General features: G+C 33.7%; 1 protein-coding gene across 6 annotated transcripts in view; it reads right to left on the bottom strand.

Moving 5' to 3' along the window:
- The window catches only part of MSH3 (mutS homolog 3), a 184,905-nt gene that overhangs the window by 67,871 nt on the left and 98,578 nt on the right, over positions 1–18,456 (bottom strand). For all 6 annotated transcript variants that reach the window (XR_007409758.1, XR_007409757.1, XM_049108323.1 and 3 more), the window contains 4 exons: positions 11,441–11,628; positions 10,538–10,706; positions 4,558–4,622; positions 2,078–2,194 (listed from right to left, as the gene is read on the bottom strand). Coding sequence is in view for 4 of the 6 variants with exons in the window: in XM_049108323.1 (XP_048964280.1) it covers positions 2,078–2,194; positions 4,558–4,622; positions 10,538–10,706; positions 11,441–11,628 (539 nt within the window). In the remaining 2 variants the exon portion in view is untranslated. The remainder of the gene's footprint in view (positions 1–2,077; positions 2,195–4,557; positions 4,623–10,537; positions 10,707–11,440; positions 11,629–18,456) is intronic.

Here is an 18,456-nt window from a genome sequence, read left to right on the forward strand (position 1 = left end):
GAGATTTGTATGCTGTGCATGTATGTGAATTTATACAGAACGGCATCATCCAAGACTCTGAGTTAAGATAACCTCAAAAGATTCTGGGTAAGTAAACTGGAGTTTGTTTCTAATGCTATAATTTAAGACTCCTCTGAGCAAAAAGATGGTACCAACAACTACCTTAGAAGAACTTTCATGTAATATTTTCCTTTTCATTTGCTAGATTGTTACTTAGCTCCCTGGAGAACCTCACTGAGTATTTATCTTTAAGATTTCTGTTTAAAGTTACTAATATTTTGTTACTATATTATAAGCGTACTGGCCACAGTGGGGATATTGATTGCATTCTGGGTTTCCCCAGTCTCTATTTTTAATTCAGACTATTTTATGTTCATCAGTATGACAATAGCTCTTACTCTTGTCCTTGGAATTATTTTTCATATTGTTTATTATGGGACTTTGTACCCAAACAGAAATAAGGAATAAAACCTGATGAAATTGATGGAAAAGCAACACAAAGAGATTGTAGAATGAAGTATTTTCTTTTTATTTTTTAAACTTTTTTTAAAGATTTTATTTATTTATTTATGAGAGACAGAGAGAGAGAGAGAGAGGCAGAGACAGGCAGAGAGAGAAGCAGGCTCCATAAAGGGAGCCCAACGTGGGACTTGATCCTGGGTCTCCAGGATCAGGCCCTGGCTGAAGGCAGCGCTAAACCACTGAGGCACTTGAGCTGCCCAAATGAAGTATTTTCTAATGGAACTGTATGTTCCCTTAGATGATTTTTTTTTATTTTATTTTTTTATTTTATTTTTTATTTTTTTTTCCCTTAGATGATTTTTAATAATCCCTGGAATAAGTTAAAAAATAAAAATAATCAACTGAGAAAAAAAACTATTCGATTATTTTACACTACTATTCTTCTGGAGAGCTGGCTGTTAACCTCTTATTTATGAGCACACTACTGACTTAAACCTATCAAAATGAACACATGCCTATTGATAAGTCCGGATATGAAACATTCTTTAAGGCAATGGCAAGGATTCTTTAAAAAAAAAAAATCTCATAAAAAAAGGGGGGGGAATTATTCTAGATTCAACTAGAAAAGAAATGTAATAATAAAATGTAACATGTTAAACTTGATTAGGGCTCTCATTTAAAAATGGGGGACATAAACCACGAGAGACTCCTAACTCTGGAAAGCAAACAAAGGGTTGTGGAAGGGGAGGTGGGCTGGGAGGATGGGGTAACTGGGAGATGGGCAATGAGGAGGGTACTTGATGGGATGAGCATTGGGTGTTACACTGTATATTGGCAAACTGAATTTAAATTTTAAAAAAATGCAAAATAAATAAAAAGGAAAAATAAATAAAAATGGGCAGAATTAAACTCAACATTCCTTAAATTAATAATTTTTCTTAGATGTGATAATGGTGTTAAGATTATATAATTGAATGTCTTTAGTATTAGATGTATGTTAAGTATTAAGTATTTAGGGGTGAAGTGTTATAATGTCTAAATCATACTTTCCAATGGTTCAGGAAAAAATGTATATGAGAGATACAAAACACAAATGTGGCAAAACGTTAACACGATAAATCTTTTTTTTTTTTTATTAACACGATAAATCTAAGTGAAGAGTATATCAATATTTATTTCAAATTTCCCACATTTAAAATTCTTTAAAATAAAAAAGGAGAAAATATTCAGGATGTAAAAAAAAAAAAAAAAAAGGAAAAAAATGGAGATAATAAAAGCAAAACAACAAACCCATACTTTTCCAACTCTGAAAATATTAAGCCTTTTTATAAGAAAAGTAAAGGAAGTTCAAGGTGGCATTTCAAAAAGTGACTCTACCAAACATCCTTCGCAACTAAATTTTACTACAGTAACAATAAAGTATATTAGGTCTCTCAGTAAAGACTAAGATGAGTTTACATTTCAATGGATTAAAAATAAAATCAGAGAACACATGTACTCAACTATTTTATGGCAGGTCACAAGCAGTAATCTCTACTTTTCTTTTTGACAGAAAGATTTTCCGGTCTATTTCTCATAGCAAAAAGTCAGATTATATTTTTCATTGTAAACTCACTCTAGAAAATCAAGCCATTCAGCACTGCAGTCAAGGACTAGCTGCTCCCGGAGCTGATTCAGATGTCTGTAATTTTCTACAATAAAAGGAGAGTGAAAACGGCTCACAGCTTTTGTGCTAGAAGAAGGGAAGAAACATAAATAGGAAACCAAGGTTACTAAGAAATCACTAATGCCATCATTTCAGAAAATTATAGTAGTTATTTATTATTCTCTGATGAACCTTGAAAGTAAATAGCTGTAAACAGAGAACATTTTTTAATTATGGTGCTGAACTCTATTGATTCCAAAGATCTCTGTTGTAAATAAAGTACTTGGAGTTCATAGGACTTTGTTCAGGAGCTTGAAAATGCATTTCAAATTATATCCATATGGCAAAGTCAAAGTTTAGAATTTCCATTTCATAAGTAGAAAGCTTTTTTCTTTAAATTACACTAAATGAAAATGCTTATTAAAAAGATCAGAAGCAAATAAGTCCTGACAAAGCTGGATACATTGATGAAAGTCCTATTATTATTCTTTATGTTTTATTCTTTTCTGTATAATTAGTGCTTTTCAGTGAAAAAAAAGAAAAATGTACAGAATTACAAAGAATAGCAATATATTAATTCAGGAGGCAAAGAAGAGGAATGCTTTATGACTAACTGCAGATTCACAGTGGCCCCAGATGAAAAAAATACAACATGCTCCTCTTGTGGGCTTGTGTATAATCTCTGTTTCTTCATCAAGAAGCCATAGAGCGCAACAGGGGATGGATGCCGTGGGCTCCCAGTCAAAAAATCCAGACCAAAGCTCTAATTCTAACCACTTACTTGGTACCTATGTGACCTTAGGCAAATATAACTGACCTTCTCTAAACATCCCTTTTCCCATCTATAAAATGGGAATAATGATAGTATCTACCTCACAGGTACTGTTTAGAGGATAAGATAGTGCTTAGCACCGTACCTATGTTCTGTGTCACTAGCGCCCAATGTTAGGAATTGTTCTGTGGAGGTGGTGATTGCTAACGCTGTTGATGTTATTATTATGATTGGACCTTTGAGAAGAGCAGGTCAGGGTTGAGTGATATAGGCAGGTAATGACGAGTGTAACCAACTGTTCTTTCTTGGTTCCCCAACTTGTCACCTGTCACAATTATGTTTAATTTGGCAAGTTATTGGACTAGGGATGAGACTTTCATATTCAAAATCTGACTGATATTCTAACCTATTACTGTCAAGGTTCCAATAGCCAAACAATGTATAAAAAATAAGAATGAACCTCTCCCAAATCATCTTATATCACTGACTGTTCAAAAGATGCTGGCACTGATTTATGCCTTCCACGTTGCTTCTGAAATGTCATTTAGATTTCTATGTAAACGTATTTATCAGAGCTTTCTTTTCTGACAAAATTCATTTAGTGAAATATTTCAGTTTCTTAGGTGATTAGATGCACAATTTTAAATAATTTCTCTTCATAAAACCTACTTTGATTCATGAGCTGTAGGATAGGATAAAAGTAGATAAAGGAAAGAAAGTCTGTGAAGAGAGAAAACATGCCCTAAATTTGACAATACTCAAGTCTCACTTATAGCTTCTAGTAACACAGGAAAAAAGAAAAGATGGCAACAGAGCTAAAGAAATCCATGATTGTGCCTTCAGAATCCTTTGATAATGGCAATAGATACTAGCTTTCTTCTTTTAATTAAAATAATAATCATTCACACATGCCAAAATTTTCTTCTATCCTTAACATAGTTCCTATAAACAGTAGCTACTGTACTAGTCCTTCTTTTGCTCACTTAGGCAAATGTAACATCTTTGTTCCAAGTTCAGTGTTAACATATTAATAACAGTGGCAATAAATACTTCACAAAGAATACTACTCACAGGAGTATATACTTCCCTAATACCACTTCTTTAAATGAGTCTCCTTTTGGGGATGAATGCCTAACCAGGTAGAAAAGGTAGTCTCAATGTGTTTCTCTAATCCTGTTTTTGATTAATTTGTTTTCATCAATTCATGATTTAACTTACAAAAAAGACATCATAAAAACTATTATAATTATGCGCCATGGAAAGCATCAAGAATAAAGAAATGCAGAGCTCGGTGAGGTATAAAATGAAATGTCAATTTCCTAAAAGAAATTTCAGGTTTAGCACTCGTTAGGAAATTCAAACTATCAAATTAATCTTGTAATTGAAGATTCTCCAACATTTTTTTTCATTTGTTTAAAGTGTACTCTAAGGCATAAGAATAAAATTGTAATTTACAAAACAAGAAAAATCTATACAAATGAGATACTCTTCAGAAAAATATTTTTAAATCAATGATTAAAAAATTTAAAATAGTTATTTCTTCAGTTAAAAATTCTGTATCAAGGGGAATAATTACCTTTTACATCAAGGATGGAGTTATCATCGTCCCACTAGCGTACAGGCATACACATGTCATTATAATTCACATTAATAAGAAAAAATGTATTTTTAAACCTACCTTCCAACCTTAACCCAATCAGTTGGTATACAAGATACAGCAGAATTCTTTATTTCAATCATAAACTAAAAGAAATACAAATAAAAGATATTTAAATAATTAACCATTATTAAAGCTTCCTCAAAATTGGGCTATAAGTTTAGTAAATACTATTCTAAACATTCCAAATAAATCCAGTATTATTAATAGGAAAGTTCATATATATTCATATAACCAAATATTATTAATTAGGGTTGCAATGCTTGGGATAAAGTACAATTTGTATTGAGCAAAAGTTTGTAATAAGCATATAACTTGGAACTTTAATGTTTATAACACTGTCATGTGCATACTACGAGTGGTGATTTTTCTTTCTTGAAAGGCCTCTTTCATTTATTAGTACCCACTTAAGATTTCCATTACTCAGTAATAAGACTGAAATTCTAAGTACACACAATTCTAAAATATCATTATGATGTGCTATACCAGGTTTCAGATGTGGTTCGTCCCCTATTCCAAACAGAGGAGGATTTATTTTCACAGTTTTCATCCACAGAGCCCAAGTGCTCTAAGAGTATTCTCAAGAAAAAGCACTGATTTCTTCAACTATTAAGGGAAGAAAAGAGATTCTTCCCCATGAATGTTTTAAGTTTTCACTTGTATGAACTGTATCTTTAGAGAGCCAACTGTATTCTGCAAACAAGCTTTTCTGAAATTAGTCAAGAAGTGAAATCAATTTCTTCTATCATGTCTTTCATTTTTAGCTTTAGTTATGTCATCTCTTCTTTCTTGCTCACTCTCCTGTATTACTATATAATGAAATTCAATGTTTTATTCAAATAAATAAACACACAAACACTAATATTATACAGGAGGAAACCCAGAAGCTCTGTGGCTACCACTAATTTTGAGATGGCTACAGGAACTTTTCCACATATACCAGTTTTACAATATTTCAGGTATTTATAATATGCATAATATTAATAATATTAGCCTATCTTTTGAGTTTATTTTTCTATGTAGTTTTTACATTAACCAGTAGTATAGAAATTACTGGTTAATTTTAAGAATTTTCATCCTTAGAAAAAATTTGGGGACTAATGATATCTTCTTGTATAGAGAAGAATTAATACAATTTCAAATCTGCCACACCTAGTTAAACAGTTAAGAGTCAACAGTCTAAAAAAGTTCCCTTTGGCTACAAAAATAACCAAGGAAAAAACCCACAATATAATTATCATTGATGACAAAGATACAAAACACATTACATTAAGACAATGCTAAAAAATTCTGATTAAATATTATTTGTAGGGGTGCCTGGGTGGCTCAGTCAGTTGAGCATATGCCGTTGGCTTAGGTCATGATCCCCAAGTCCTGGGATTGAACCCTACACTGAACCCCTGAGTAGGTCCCTACTCAGCAGAGTCTGCTTCTCCCCTCTCCCTCTGTTTCTCCCCACAACTTGTGCTCCCTCCCCCTCTCATACTATCTTCTCTTTCTCAAATAAATAAAATCTTTTATTTTATAATTTATAATTATAAAATATATTATTTTATATTATTTATAAATTATAAATTAGATTATTTTATAATTTATAATTATAATATACATTTTAAATATATTATTTATAATGTCCTACAAAGCCTTATCAGTCTTTTTATAAAATAATTCTGGGAAGAGCTATGCCTATGGCAAACAGCAAAATGCAGGGCCACAGTGGTTCAATAACACTTGGAAAGGACACATCTAGATCCATAAAAACCAACACAGAGCTCCACAGGAGTTACTATGTAAGAGAAGGCAGAAATTTTGAAAAGAAGCTAACACTGCCTCAATGAGATCACTGGGCAGCCAGGTAGGCTGGCTTACTTAAGTAATTTGCCATAACATTGCAGTATGGGCCACTGGATTCAAATATGTACCTTATAAACATCACAAATCACTGCTAGTCATGGCCCTTTATAGCACACTGGGAATGGTTTGGACCCTCACAGTTCAACCTGTAAGTATCAAGGGTCTACTCTAAGGACCACAGCTCCTCAAACAAGCAATATGCAGAACCAATACTTGATGGAAAATAGAGTGAGAGTAGGGAAAGCCCACAGGGACCTCCCGCTTATTACACCCCTGGGGTTACTTCCTCAAGTTGGTGCCAGTCCCGTATGTCCTCTTATTCTCAACAGGGGTTTCTCTTCAGAATTGTCATCTGCTAGCAGGTTTTTCCTCTTCTGCACTGCCTAAGGAATAGGAAATTTTCTCTCTGCTTCTCTTTACAAACATTCTAAGAATGGACAGGCCTTTTAAGAATTTTATTGCTACAGAAAAGGAAACTAAAATCGGAAATTAACATATATTTTAGAAATCTCAGAAAATTCTCATAGCACCTTTCCCTGCTCTGATGTTCCTGACTTTGTTTCTCAGGTGTTGCTGCAAGAAGTATGCCTTGATTTAATCTAGCAATTTCTAACATACTCCTGGGATCCAATTCTGTCTTGGTTAAGGGTCAGATATTGTTACTCAAACTAGTACCTGTCATATCACTGGGCTGGCATCATTGCTAAGTTTGCTTAATCCAGTCTAGAAACTGCTCTCTGTTTTCCCCAATACCACACTTAACCCATTCCTACTCTGTTTCTTTTCTTCCTTCTCTCACAGAATATTAAAAATTTTTTTCTTCAGGAGTTAAGATTTTTTTTTAGGAGTAAGATTTAGTGAAGAATGCTTTTCACATTTTAAACACACTAAGCAGAATTTGGATATGCTGCATGCTGTCAATAAAATTTTTTTTCTAAAGATTTCCCCCCAGTCTTTCTTCCCTTTTCCTTTAGAATAATACTACTTACCAATGCTGCCCCAAATCTAAATATCACCCTATATGCATTCCATATTTGATTCACAGCTAAATGATTATTTATATCATAAAACATATACATAAAACATGAAAAAAACTATCACAAAAGCAGTGAGCTAAATTTCTGCTTTCAATGCCTTCTTATAAATACTTTCAAAGATAATAATGCACACAGTAAGGCTTTCAGTATTCTAGTAGGTACATAAAAACTGAGAACAGATGTGTGAAAACGGAATGTTGTCAAAAGTTATCCTGGCCTGACATCTATTTTGACCAATAATAATAAAAATACATGACAAAGAGAGAGAGGCAGAGACACAGGCAGAGGGAGAAGCAGGCTCCATGCAGGGAGCCCGATGCGGCACCCGATCCTGGGACTCCAGGATCATGCCCTGGGCTAAAGGTGGCGCTAAATCACTGAGCCACCCGGGTTGTCCCTAAAACAGGTTTTGAAAAAAATTATTACAAACTTATAAAATTTCAGAACAGAAGGGTAGAAAGTAAGAAACACATATAAAATAATGCTTTTCCTGACTTCCTCTCTCACTTTTCAAAGGTAATTATATTTGACGGAGTCTGTTCTTGGTCCTGTAAGTATCTTTAAATAATTTGCTGATACCGTTAATAAAAATTTTTTAAAGAGAATTTGTCTATAACAATGTTGACTATCGGGATGCCTGGGTGGCTCAGCGGTTGGGCGTCTGTCACATCGGGCTCCCTGCGTGGAGCCTGCTTCTTCCTCTGCCTAACTAAATAAAATCTTTAAAACAACAACAAAAACAATGCTGACTATCTAGAACTCATTTGGTGTTTGAATAGAATCACTAATTCTCAAAAAATGTTATAAAAGTGATTCTGTATTGATATACTACTCAAGTGCTCGCTTCGGCAGCACATATACTAAAAAATGATATACTACTCAAACCCTATAGGCTTTTAAGAACCAATAAGAATTCATCCCACAGTTAACAACCAAGGAATTTCTTGCCTCAAACTCATCACCTTTTTTTTTTTTTTTTAAGATTTTATTTATCTATTCATGAGAGACACAGAGAGAGGCAGAGACACAGGCAGAAGGAGAAGCAGGCTCCATGCAGGGAGCCTGATGTGGGACTCGATCCAGGGACCCCAGGATCATGCCCTGAGCTGAAGGCAGACACTCAACTGCTGGGCCACCCAGGAGTCCCCTCAAAATCATCACCTTAACCTAATAAAGGTTAAGTAAAGAATGAGATAATTTATATCTCGCTAATTATTTGTAATTCAATTACTTTATCTCCATACTGTGATTTTTCTTAAACTTCACAGCCACATTGATTAAAAAAAAGAAGAAAAAAACACATCTAATCTACTATCCCTTATGAATTCCTGATCAGTTTTCCCCATTTGTACTGTAAAACTGCCAGCTAGATCCAGGACTGTCTTCCCAAGATTTAAGCTTTATTTTAGTTTGCAGAATATGAGCTTTAAATTTTAGTCTGGGTTTCGTAAAGTAAAACCGAAGATGCTGAGAATCTGTATGTTAATATTTGTGAGTAGAGTGAAATAAGGAATTGGTATAAAGACTGGAGTTAGGCAAGGAAGACTGGGCTTCTGACTTGGATGATTCACCTAACTACTCCAACGCTCAGTTTTCTTTGCTACAAAATAGGAATAATCCCTCTGTGTTGTTACAAGGGTTAAATAATATATGTACAGTGCTTAGCACCATTCTGAACAAGTGCTTGACAAGTGGTGACCATATTAGCAGTAATAGTAGTATATAAATAACATTTATATAGTGCTTTATGATTAAAAAGCAATTTCACACATTTTAACTCAATCGGTCTTTATGGCAGTCTCACGATACAGGTGACTGCCTTGGTCCCATAGCATGCATGTGGGGGAAGCAGCACTCATACATAAAACCTCTCCCTAATACCAGGTAACCACTTTTGTAACTACATATCCTTTATTAATGTTATTAAGCTGTTTTAACAGTCTCATTTTCAACAAATAGCGTGGGATAGTAGTGCTAAGGTCACCTGTTTGCTTTGCAAAGTACTGACTGCACAGTGAAACCAAGTGATGCAGTTAAATATTTGGCTGGGCGGGGGGGAATTAAGTATAAATACTATCAGATCGTTTTTCTGTTGTATAGACTTCTATGTGGAATACACCGAAATATCTGCCTGAGTCCAAAAGACAGACTGACTTAATCAATGATCTATTAAATGGCACAAGATTAATAAGTATTTTAATAAAGATTTTAATTTGCTGTAGGGTTTATTTCAAATAATCATACAAATCAGCAATCTTTTGACTAAATATATAAAAAGCAATACAAATGTTTAAAAATTTTATTTGAAATTAAGTGCTTCTCCACTAGAAAACTATTTTTTAAAATCCCAAATAAAATGTTCATCCTATAGAAATTATTCACAAATTTCCTAATCCTCTATTTTAACAAAGTAGAAACTCTTCAATTTCCTCAGTTAGAATTGCTATATTCTATTAAACATAAGATACCGAAATAGCATGCCTCAAGATTCAGAATAAGATTGAAGGATGCAACCATATTTAAAAAGCATACTTCTTCCTAATTTTCACTGATATTAATATCAAACTTTAAACTGAAGTATGCATACCGAAAAAACATATTCTGAATAGCACTTAACATAATCTTATGGAAGACTCACTAATTGTAGGTTTTCACTATAGTTTCTTTTTCTTTTTGTTCTTTAGCAGCTATACTACTAACTTCAGAAGGAAATTCTGCCTTTTAATCATTGTGTGATTCAATCAACACAGGTGGTTCACTTTGTATCATTTCATTATATGCAGGCCAGAGATCAAAGACTAACTTCACTCTCTTGGATTTAAGGTAAATAAATCCTTTAAGTTATTATTTACAATAATCACATTTTCTATAATACAGTTTCAATAATATTAAAACACATGTAACATTAAGTTGCGTGATTTTACCAAGAACGTAAACACACAAAATGTTATTAAAACAATTCTTGTCAAAACAGAGTATTACATATTCCGAAGGAAAAGAGAAAATCTGAAAACAAACTTTCATCCTATCCTTGGATTTTTGTTTACATTTTAAGATAGTTTTTCTACTTAAGATAAACTAATGCAAAATAAAAGTATGCTTAACATTACCTCCTGTCCTGACACTGTCACATACTGTAGAGAAGGATTTTTTAGTATTTTTCGTATTTCTTGTAAATGCATTTGGATTTTGTCAGTAACTTCTTGAATTTCATCTTTCCTCTTTTTTATTAAAGGGAAGTCAGTAAGGTCTTTGAATAATTCAGTTTTATCCCCAATTCTAAAAAAGTGAAAAAAATGCAAATACATATATTAAAGCATACTACCTATAAAGTTATCGATTATTTTTCATAGCATGATAAAATACACCAAAGGGTTGGGAATCAGGAAGACAAGGCTCTAATTCCAGCTCTATCACTTAAGTATTTATGGGCTGGTTTCTTAATTTCTTTGAAGATAGACAAAATTATCCTAACATGATTTTCATTTTGCAACTTAATGATTCCTGTGGTAAAAATGAGAGATAAAATTAAATATTTGTTGTTCACCTATGCAGAAAATAAACACGAATGTAAACACTTTTTTTTCCTTTCATACAGAGTTCTTTGTGTGGTGAACTATAAAATGATCTTGTAAAAGATAACTTGCTTCTGTAGTTTCTAAATATAAAGCAGACTACCCCAGAATATCTAGGAAATAAGAGGAAGATGCCATCTGACTCCCACTTTTGAATTAATAAACTGTTACCACTTGCTCTGTGTGGGCTGTATCTTTTCATCATCTGGTACCTGGAGAAGTACTGTATCTGTCCTAGATAATGAACTGCCTAAGTTTTAGATGGCGGAGGGTTACTTTCAACTATAACAGATAGCCTTTAGCATCCCATCACATTTCTAGTATCACATGCAACTTCTACCATTACTACTAGGGAAGCTCAAGAATCTACACATCAAATGGCAAATACATTGTTCTTCCTTTCCAGCAGTGACAGTAATCTAAGAGCTTAATACTTACTTGGCAGCTTGTTCATTAAGTATCCTCAAGTAATGCTCCACTGGACTGAGGAGTTCAGGAATTTCTAAAATAAATGTCCGGAGCAAGTCTGACTGAACGTGGGAATTAACAGCAGGTATTAGTGCTTGAAATTCTGACTTCAGGTGATACAGTGTTTTGACAATCAAGAAGAACTCTTGAGTAGAACACTGAAAAAATAAATATTTTGTAGCTAAGTAACATAAGAATATGAACACAAAGTTTAATTAGTGGTCTTTTAAATACTGGCTTTTATTTATTTTTACTAATGGTCTTTTTAAAGTCAGAATCAGAACAAAAGAAAATTTTAATTTACTCTATAAACTAGTTAATTGAAATAAAGTATTGTTGATACCTTCTAAATGTTAAATCAATAGTTCAGACACTTTACAACATTTTAAAACTCTAAAGAAAATAATTTGGGCCAAGGAGAGTAAAACCAACACTTGTTCAATAATTTTTCACTTTAAAATATATTGACCATATAGCAAAAATGCAATAAACAATGTCAAAAATATAGAAGACAATTTTGGGGAAATATCTGCAAAACATGTAAAAAATATATGGCAAAATTCTTCCCAGTATAATGAGCTTTTACACATCAACCTGGAAAAGATGAATAATCCAAAGAATAATGGCTAAGTGAATTGAATACGCAGCTCATAAAAAACAACGCCCCCCCCAAAAAAAAAAAAAAAAACGTCCAATAAGCACGATTAGCCTCACACATAATTAGAAAAAGGAAATTAAAATGACAAGATAGCATTTGTTACTTTCAGAATGCCAAAGATTTGGCCTGATAATGCCTAAGTCACACAGGGTATTAAAAAAAGACAGTTACAGGGATCCCTGGGTGGCGCAGCAGTTTAGCGCCTGCCTTTGGCCCAGGGTGCGATCCTGGAGACCCGGGATCGAATCCCACATCGGGCTCTCGGTGGGTGGAGCCTGCTTCTCCCTCTGCCTATGTCTCTCTCTCTCTCTCTCTCTCTCTCTCTCTGACTATCATAAATAAATAAAAATTAAAAAAAAAAGAAAGAAATCACAAAAACCTTAAAAAAAAATAAAAAATAAAATAAATAAATAAAAAAGACAGTTACAGAAGCATAACCTCTTTGAAGAGTGAAATGCACACACCCTTTGATTAAATAATTCCATCCTTAAAATTAAATAAAAACTACGCTTCAACAAGTAGTGAAAAGGTAGGTGCATCTGAATATTTATAGTAGCACCGTTGGTAATAATATTAAAAAGATGAATAGGAAACAAGTACCTAACTATCGATATCTTAGCAAAACCTCATACAATGTAATACTATTAAACAGTTAAAAAAAATTAAGACATTTGTACATACTGATGTACAGATCAACACGGAACCTCATAAATTCAACACATTAGATATACATAGTATGTTTATAATATGTATCACATGTATTTATACAAATTTCATTTTTTATTCTTCATATTATATGTATTATTCTACATAAATTAAAATATAAATAAAAATATCTGGAAAGGTACCTATGTTAACTTACTCTAGTTACCTCTGGGTGGTGTGTATGAAGGGGAGAGTAGAGAAAAACTTTTTACTTTTTACTTTATACCTTTATATACACTGTTGCAATTTTTAACATGAACATGAATAATTTTTACTTTTGGAACTTTTGATAAACAGAATAAGTTGAGCATGTATATCTATTTCACACTATCCTGAAACTACAGCCTAAGATCATTTAAAAAGGCATAAAACCTCCAGAATAACTAGAAGACAACAGTAACAACATCTAAGAAACTATAAAGTAAATGGACAAGTGGTAACTGACTTAGAAGATTCAAAATATTAGAATCTTCAGCTGACTGTGAGGAAAACTAGGACCCAACTTGAATTACACCAAGAATCCTAAAAGACTCAGAAACCGGTGGCACAAATTATCTTGGGAATTGGAAGCTGGAGGTAGGTGGGAGTAGAAAATGATTGGTTGAAAATAAATTAAGCAGCAAACATTCTTCAAAATTCTACTCCTCTCCTTGCAACTGAGCAATCACTATTCTCCTACCTTACAAAAGATTAATTTTATTCTCTGAAGGGAAAACATAGGGTACCTGAACCATCTTCAGGCACAGTAAAGGTTCAGAATACCACCAAAAGCAAGGGATAAAATAAAACAAAATGGAGATTCCCAGTTGTCTCCGTCTAGCTCCCAGAACACTGTTAGCCATTAAGGCTAAAAGAGTCCCTAGGTAATCTCATAGGCCAAAGGGAAAATTCTGAAGATACTAAAGCAGGAGTTCACCCCAAAAATGGATCAGCTAGTATACTGTATAGTTCACCTCATATTTTGCAAGCCATATTCAACTACAGAGACCTTCCTATCAGCACTTTAGCTCTTCACTCTTTAAAAATTAGAGTATCAGATAAAAAATTCTAATGTGAAATGAAAAAAAACCAAAACAATCAATCAACAAATGCTAGAGGGAATATAGTCTATATAAATAGAAAAAAATGTCTTAAAAAAAATCATTATCACTGTTGATGGAAACCCAAGCTCGTGCAGCCACTCTGGAAAACAGGATGGAGGCTCCTCAAAAAGTTGAAAAGAGAGCTATCCTATGACCCAGCAATGACACTACTAGGTATTTACCCCAAAGATACAAATGTAGTGATCCGAAGGGGCACCTGCACCCCAATGTTTATGGCAGCAATGTCCTCGATAGCCAAACTATGGAAAGCGCCCAGAGGTCTGTCCATATACTGATGAATGGATAAAGAAGATACACGCGCGCACACACACACACACACACAAGAATTCTACTCACTCATCAAAAAAAATGAAACCTTGCCACTTGCAACCAATGGATGGAACTAGAGGGTATTATGCTAAAGGAAATAAGTCAATCAGAGAAAGATAATTATCCTATGATCTCACTCATATGTGGACTTTAAGAAACAAAAGAGGATCATAGGGTAAGGGAGGGAAAAATAAAGTAAGATGAAATCAGAAAGGGAGACAAACCATAAGAGACTCTTAATCATAGGAAACAAACTGAAGATAGCTCAAGCGAAGGGGAGAGAGGGTATGCGGTAACTGGGTGATGGACATTAAGGAGGGCACAGGATGTAATGAACACTGGGTATTTTATAAGACTGAACTCTACCTCTGAAACTGTAATACACTATATGTTAATTAACTGAATTTAAATTTAAAAATAGTAATTAATTCTAAAAATCCAATATCCTCATTTAAACAGAGAATAATAGAATCATGAAACAAGAATAAGATAGTTTTTCTTTCTTAAGAGGAACATTCAGAGAACAGGATTCAATCAATTCAAATAAGAGTTGCAGGCAGCCCCAGTGGCCCAGCGGTGTAGCGCCACCTTCAGTCCAGGGTGTGATCCTGGAGACCCGGGATCGAGTCCCACGTTGGGCTCTCTGCATGGAGCCTGCTTCTCCCTCTGCCTGTGTCTCTTCCTCTCTCTGTCTCTCATGAATAAATAAATAAAATTAAAAAAACAACAACAACAACAAACAACAAATAAGAGTTGCAAAAAAGAAAGAACCGAAAAATAACTCAGGAAAATTTCCCCAAACTTGGTTGAAAGGCTGAATAAAATGGATGAAAACAGAACCAAAACATGGCAAATCATCATGAAATTATAGAACACTGGGGATGGAAAGAAAATGTTTCCATTTTTAGAAGGGAGAAAAAAAGTCACACCAAGAATCAGGAATCGGACCGTTCAATAATAATAGAAGCTAGAAGACAATGAAGTAATACAAAATTCTAAAGGAAAATAATTTATAGCCTATAATTTTATTTTTTTAAAGATTTATTTATTTATGATAGACAGAGAGGGAGAGAGAGAGACAGAGAGAGAGGGAGAGACACAGGAGGAGGGAGAAGCAGGCTCCATGCCAGGAGCCCGACGTGGGACTCGATCCCGGGACTGCAGGATCGCGCCCTAGGCCAAAGGCAGGCGCTAAACTGCTGAGCCACCCAGGGATCCCCTATAGCCTATAATTTTATATCCCAGTCAAACCACTAATCAAATGTGAGTAGAAAAAAGACATTTCCAGGCATTAATGTTTCAAAACACTTATGTTGACCCAACACAGGTTTGTATTGTGCAGGTCCACTTCTACACAGAATTTTTTGGATGAATACTACAGTACAGCAAACGTATTTCCTCTTTCTCAAAAGAAATTTTCTAAATATTATGATTTTCTTCACATCTTTTCTCTAGCTGACTTAATTGTAACAATACAGTATATGATAAAATATACAAAATGTGTTAATCAACTATCATTAAAGTTTCAGGTCAATAGCAGGCTATTAGTAGTTAAGTTTTGGGGGAGTCAAAAGTTATATATAGATTTTCTTTTTTTATTTTTTATTATTTTTTTATATATAGATTTTCAACTGTAAGGAGTCAATGCCCTTAACTCCTGCATTGTCCAAGGGAGGTTAGGTCAATCGTATTTCCAATACCCTTTCTCAGGATGCTTCTAGAGAAGGCACGCCATCTGAATGAAGCAATAAACCAAAAGGAAGACTTGGAATACAGAAAGATTCAATTAAAGGGAAATAAATCAAAGAATGTAGCTGTACAGCTAGTACAAACCTGGTCTAGGTTGAACCAGGTAAAATGAAATAGAATATCTGATGAAAAGAAGTATCTTGAGATGAGATGATGATTTAAGGTTGAATTAATGATACGTACGCATAATAAGTAGTACACATAAAATGAATTAATGATAAATACATATTTAGAAAGAATTATTAACTAAAAGGAATGAAGTAAATTATGGAGAAAAATGAGTTAGGTCCAACTGAACAAAAGTTGAATCTAAAGTTATAAATTATCTCTTTCCCAGAAAGGCCACCATATGATGGGAAAGGTACATAAATATCGGAAGCTGGATTTTTGTAATGTGGAGCCTAGAAATTTTTGACCAACAGTCAATAGTTAATTATTAAGTAGATATACATTCTAACAAAAGTGAAGAACTAAAAATAAACATTTCAATACAATTTTTGAATAATAATCTCTTATAATTATTGCAATTTGAGAGAGAAAAGGGGTTGATTTTTCATCCTCTAAGTCAGCAACAGAAGCAAAGTAAAAATGAAGCACTCTGCAATCAGGCTTTAAGTATCTAAAGCATATTGTTTTCAAGTTTCTTAAACAAAACAACTCAACAGAGCGGCCAGAAAGCTGAAGGTAAGGGTGAAGTAGTAGCTCCTGGAATCACTTATGTTCAACCCCATTTCCAGCAGCAAATTTCTCTGTGGAAGAGCTTTAGAACACATCCATAAGTGTGGAAACGGGTCATCACGGGACTGGAAGAACTCCAGCCTAACTTCCATATTGAAAATGTGGTTTAGGCTTATACCAGTCTGGCCAAGAAATTATTCTCGCCTACAAAATTCTGGAAACACTCTCCTCTAACATTTACTTAGTGCTATAATCCTTTAAATGTATTCACCAATCTTAGCAGTTATGTATCATTTTCTTACAAAATAGTTCTTGGGCAAAGTTAATATGAGTTTCTAAGACTAACACTTTTCTAAGATTAGGATTTGAAGTTTTACTATAAAATACTAATTTTATACATATATTTTTAGTAAAATACTTCTACTAATAAAGAAATGTTTATTTTGTTTCAGGGTCGGCCTTCTCGGTATCCTCTATTATTATCAACCTATTTGTGACTATTCCATGGCACCTTCCACACAGCCATATGGCCTAGGCTTACCACTTCCACAACATCCAAACAGTGCTCCTAACCATTTTATGAATTTTACATAATTGGCACAGTCTGTACCCAGGATATCACCCACCATTTGGTGCATACAGCAGAAGCTTATTTAGAGTAATCTAATGATAAAGAACAGACATGTGTTTGATGGTGTGTTCCAAGAGCCAACTATCTAATCTATAAAAATTTGGTTTAAAGCACTTAGACTTCCTAAAGTTAGTCTGTTACCAAGTCATTTCTAATTCTCACTTTTCAAATCAATCTTCAGGCACACTTGTGTAAACATTAAAACAGCAATAACGAACAACTTCTAAGTGAGTCATAAGTTCCTTCACTGAAGTACAGTTTGAAACTCTAAACCAAAGTCATGCTTGGTTACTTTTAAAATGAATTTGAGTCTATACCATATAATTTTAATTATATGTGAAATTTTAAAAAAGGCAAACCCATAGATTGAATAGATTTGTGTCAGAGGTGGGCCATGGAGGACAAGTGGATGGAATGGGTAAAGATAATCAAAAGGTACAAACTTCCAATTATAAAATAAATAAGTCCTGGAGATGTAATGTATAGCATGGTAAGTTTAGTTAGTAATACTGTATTGTATGTTTGAATATTGCTTAGAAAGTAGATCTTAAAAGTTCTCATCATAAGAAAAAGAAGGCTTTTTAACTATGTGTGGTGATGAATGTTAATTAGACCTATTATGGGTCTAAATTAACTACTGTGGTTATTATTTCTCAATATATACATTAATCAAACCATTGATTATGCGGTACACCTGAAATACAATGTTATATATCACTTATATCTCAATTTAAAAAAAGAATTAGATTCTGAGTTTTACCAGAATTTTTAAACTTTCGTAAATACACGAATCATGAATTGAAAACATCAAAGTTTAAAGACAGGAAGTAAAGCACAACAGAAATCACAGCACCATGAAAAGATGCTTCTGTCTTGATGTCATGTATACTTTGATTCAGTTCTTTTAATTAGCAATTAACAATTTTCTCAGCTTTGTCCCTATTCTTTTTGAGGAAAAAAAAAAATCTTTAACGACTGTCAGTAAATCCTTTCAAGCAGTGAAGACAAGATGCTTGGAGATCTATTGCTTGATGAAAGGTAATATGCATTGATTGTCAGGTACTCAACCAATGATATAACAAATGGTTTGACATGGCCTCTTACCCTTGAAAACGTCAACCATAAAACTTCCAACTGCACTAGTCCCCCCTTA

Source organism: Canis lupus, chromosome 3, assembly GCF_003254725.2.
Source record: "Canis lupus dingo isolate Sandy chromosome 3, ASM325472v2, whole genome shotgun sequence".
NCBI lineage: Eukaryota > Metazoa > Chordata > Mammalia > Carnivora > Canidae > Canis > Canis lupus.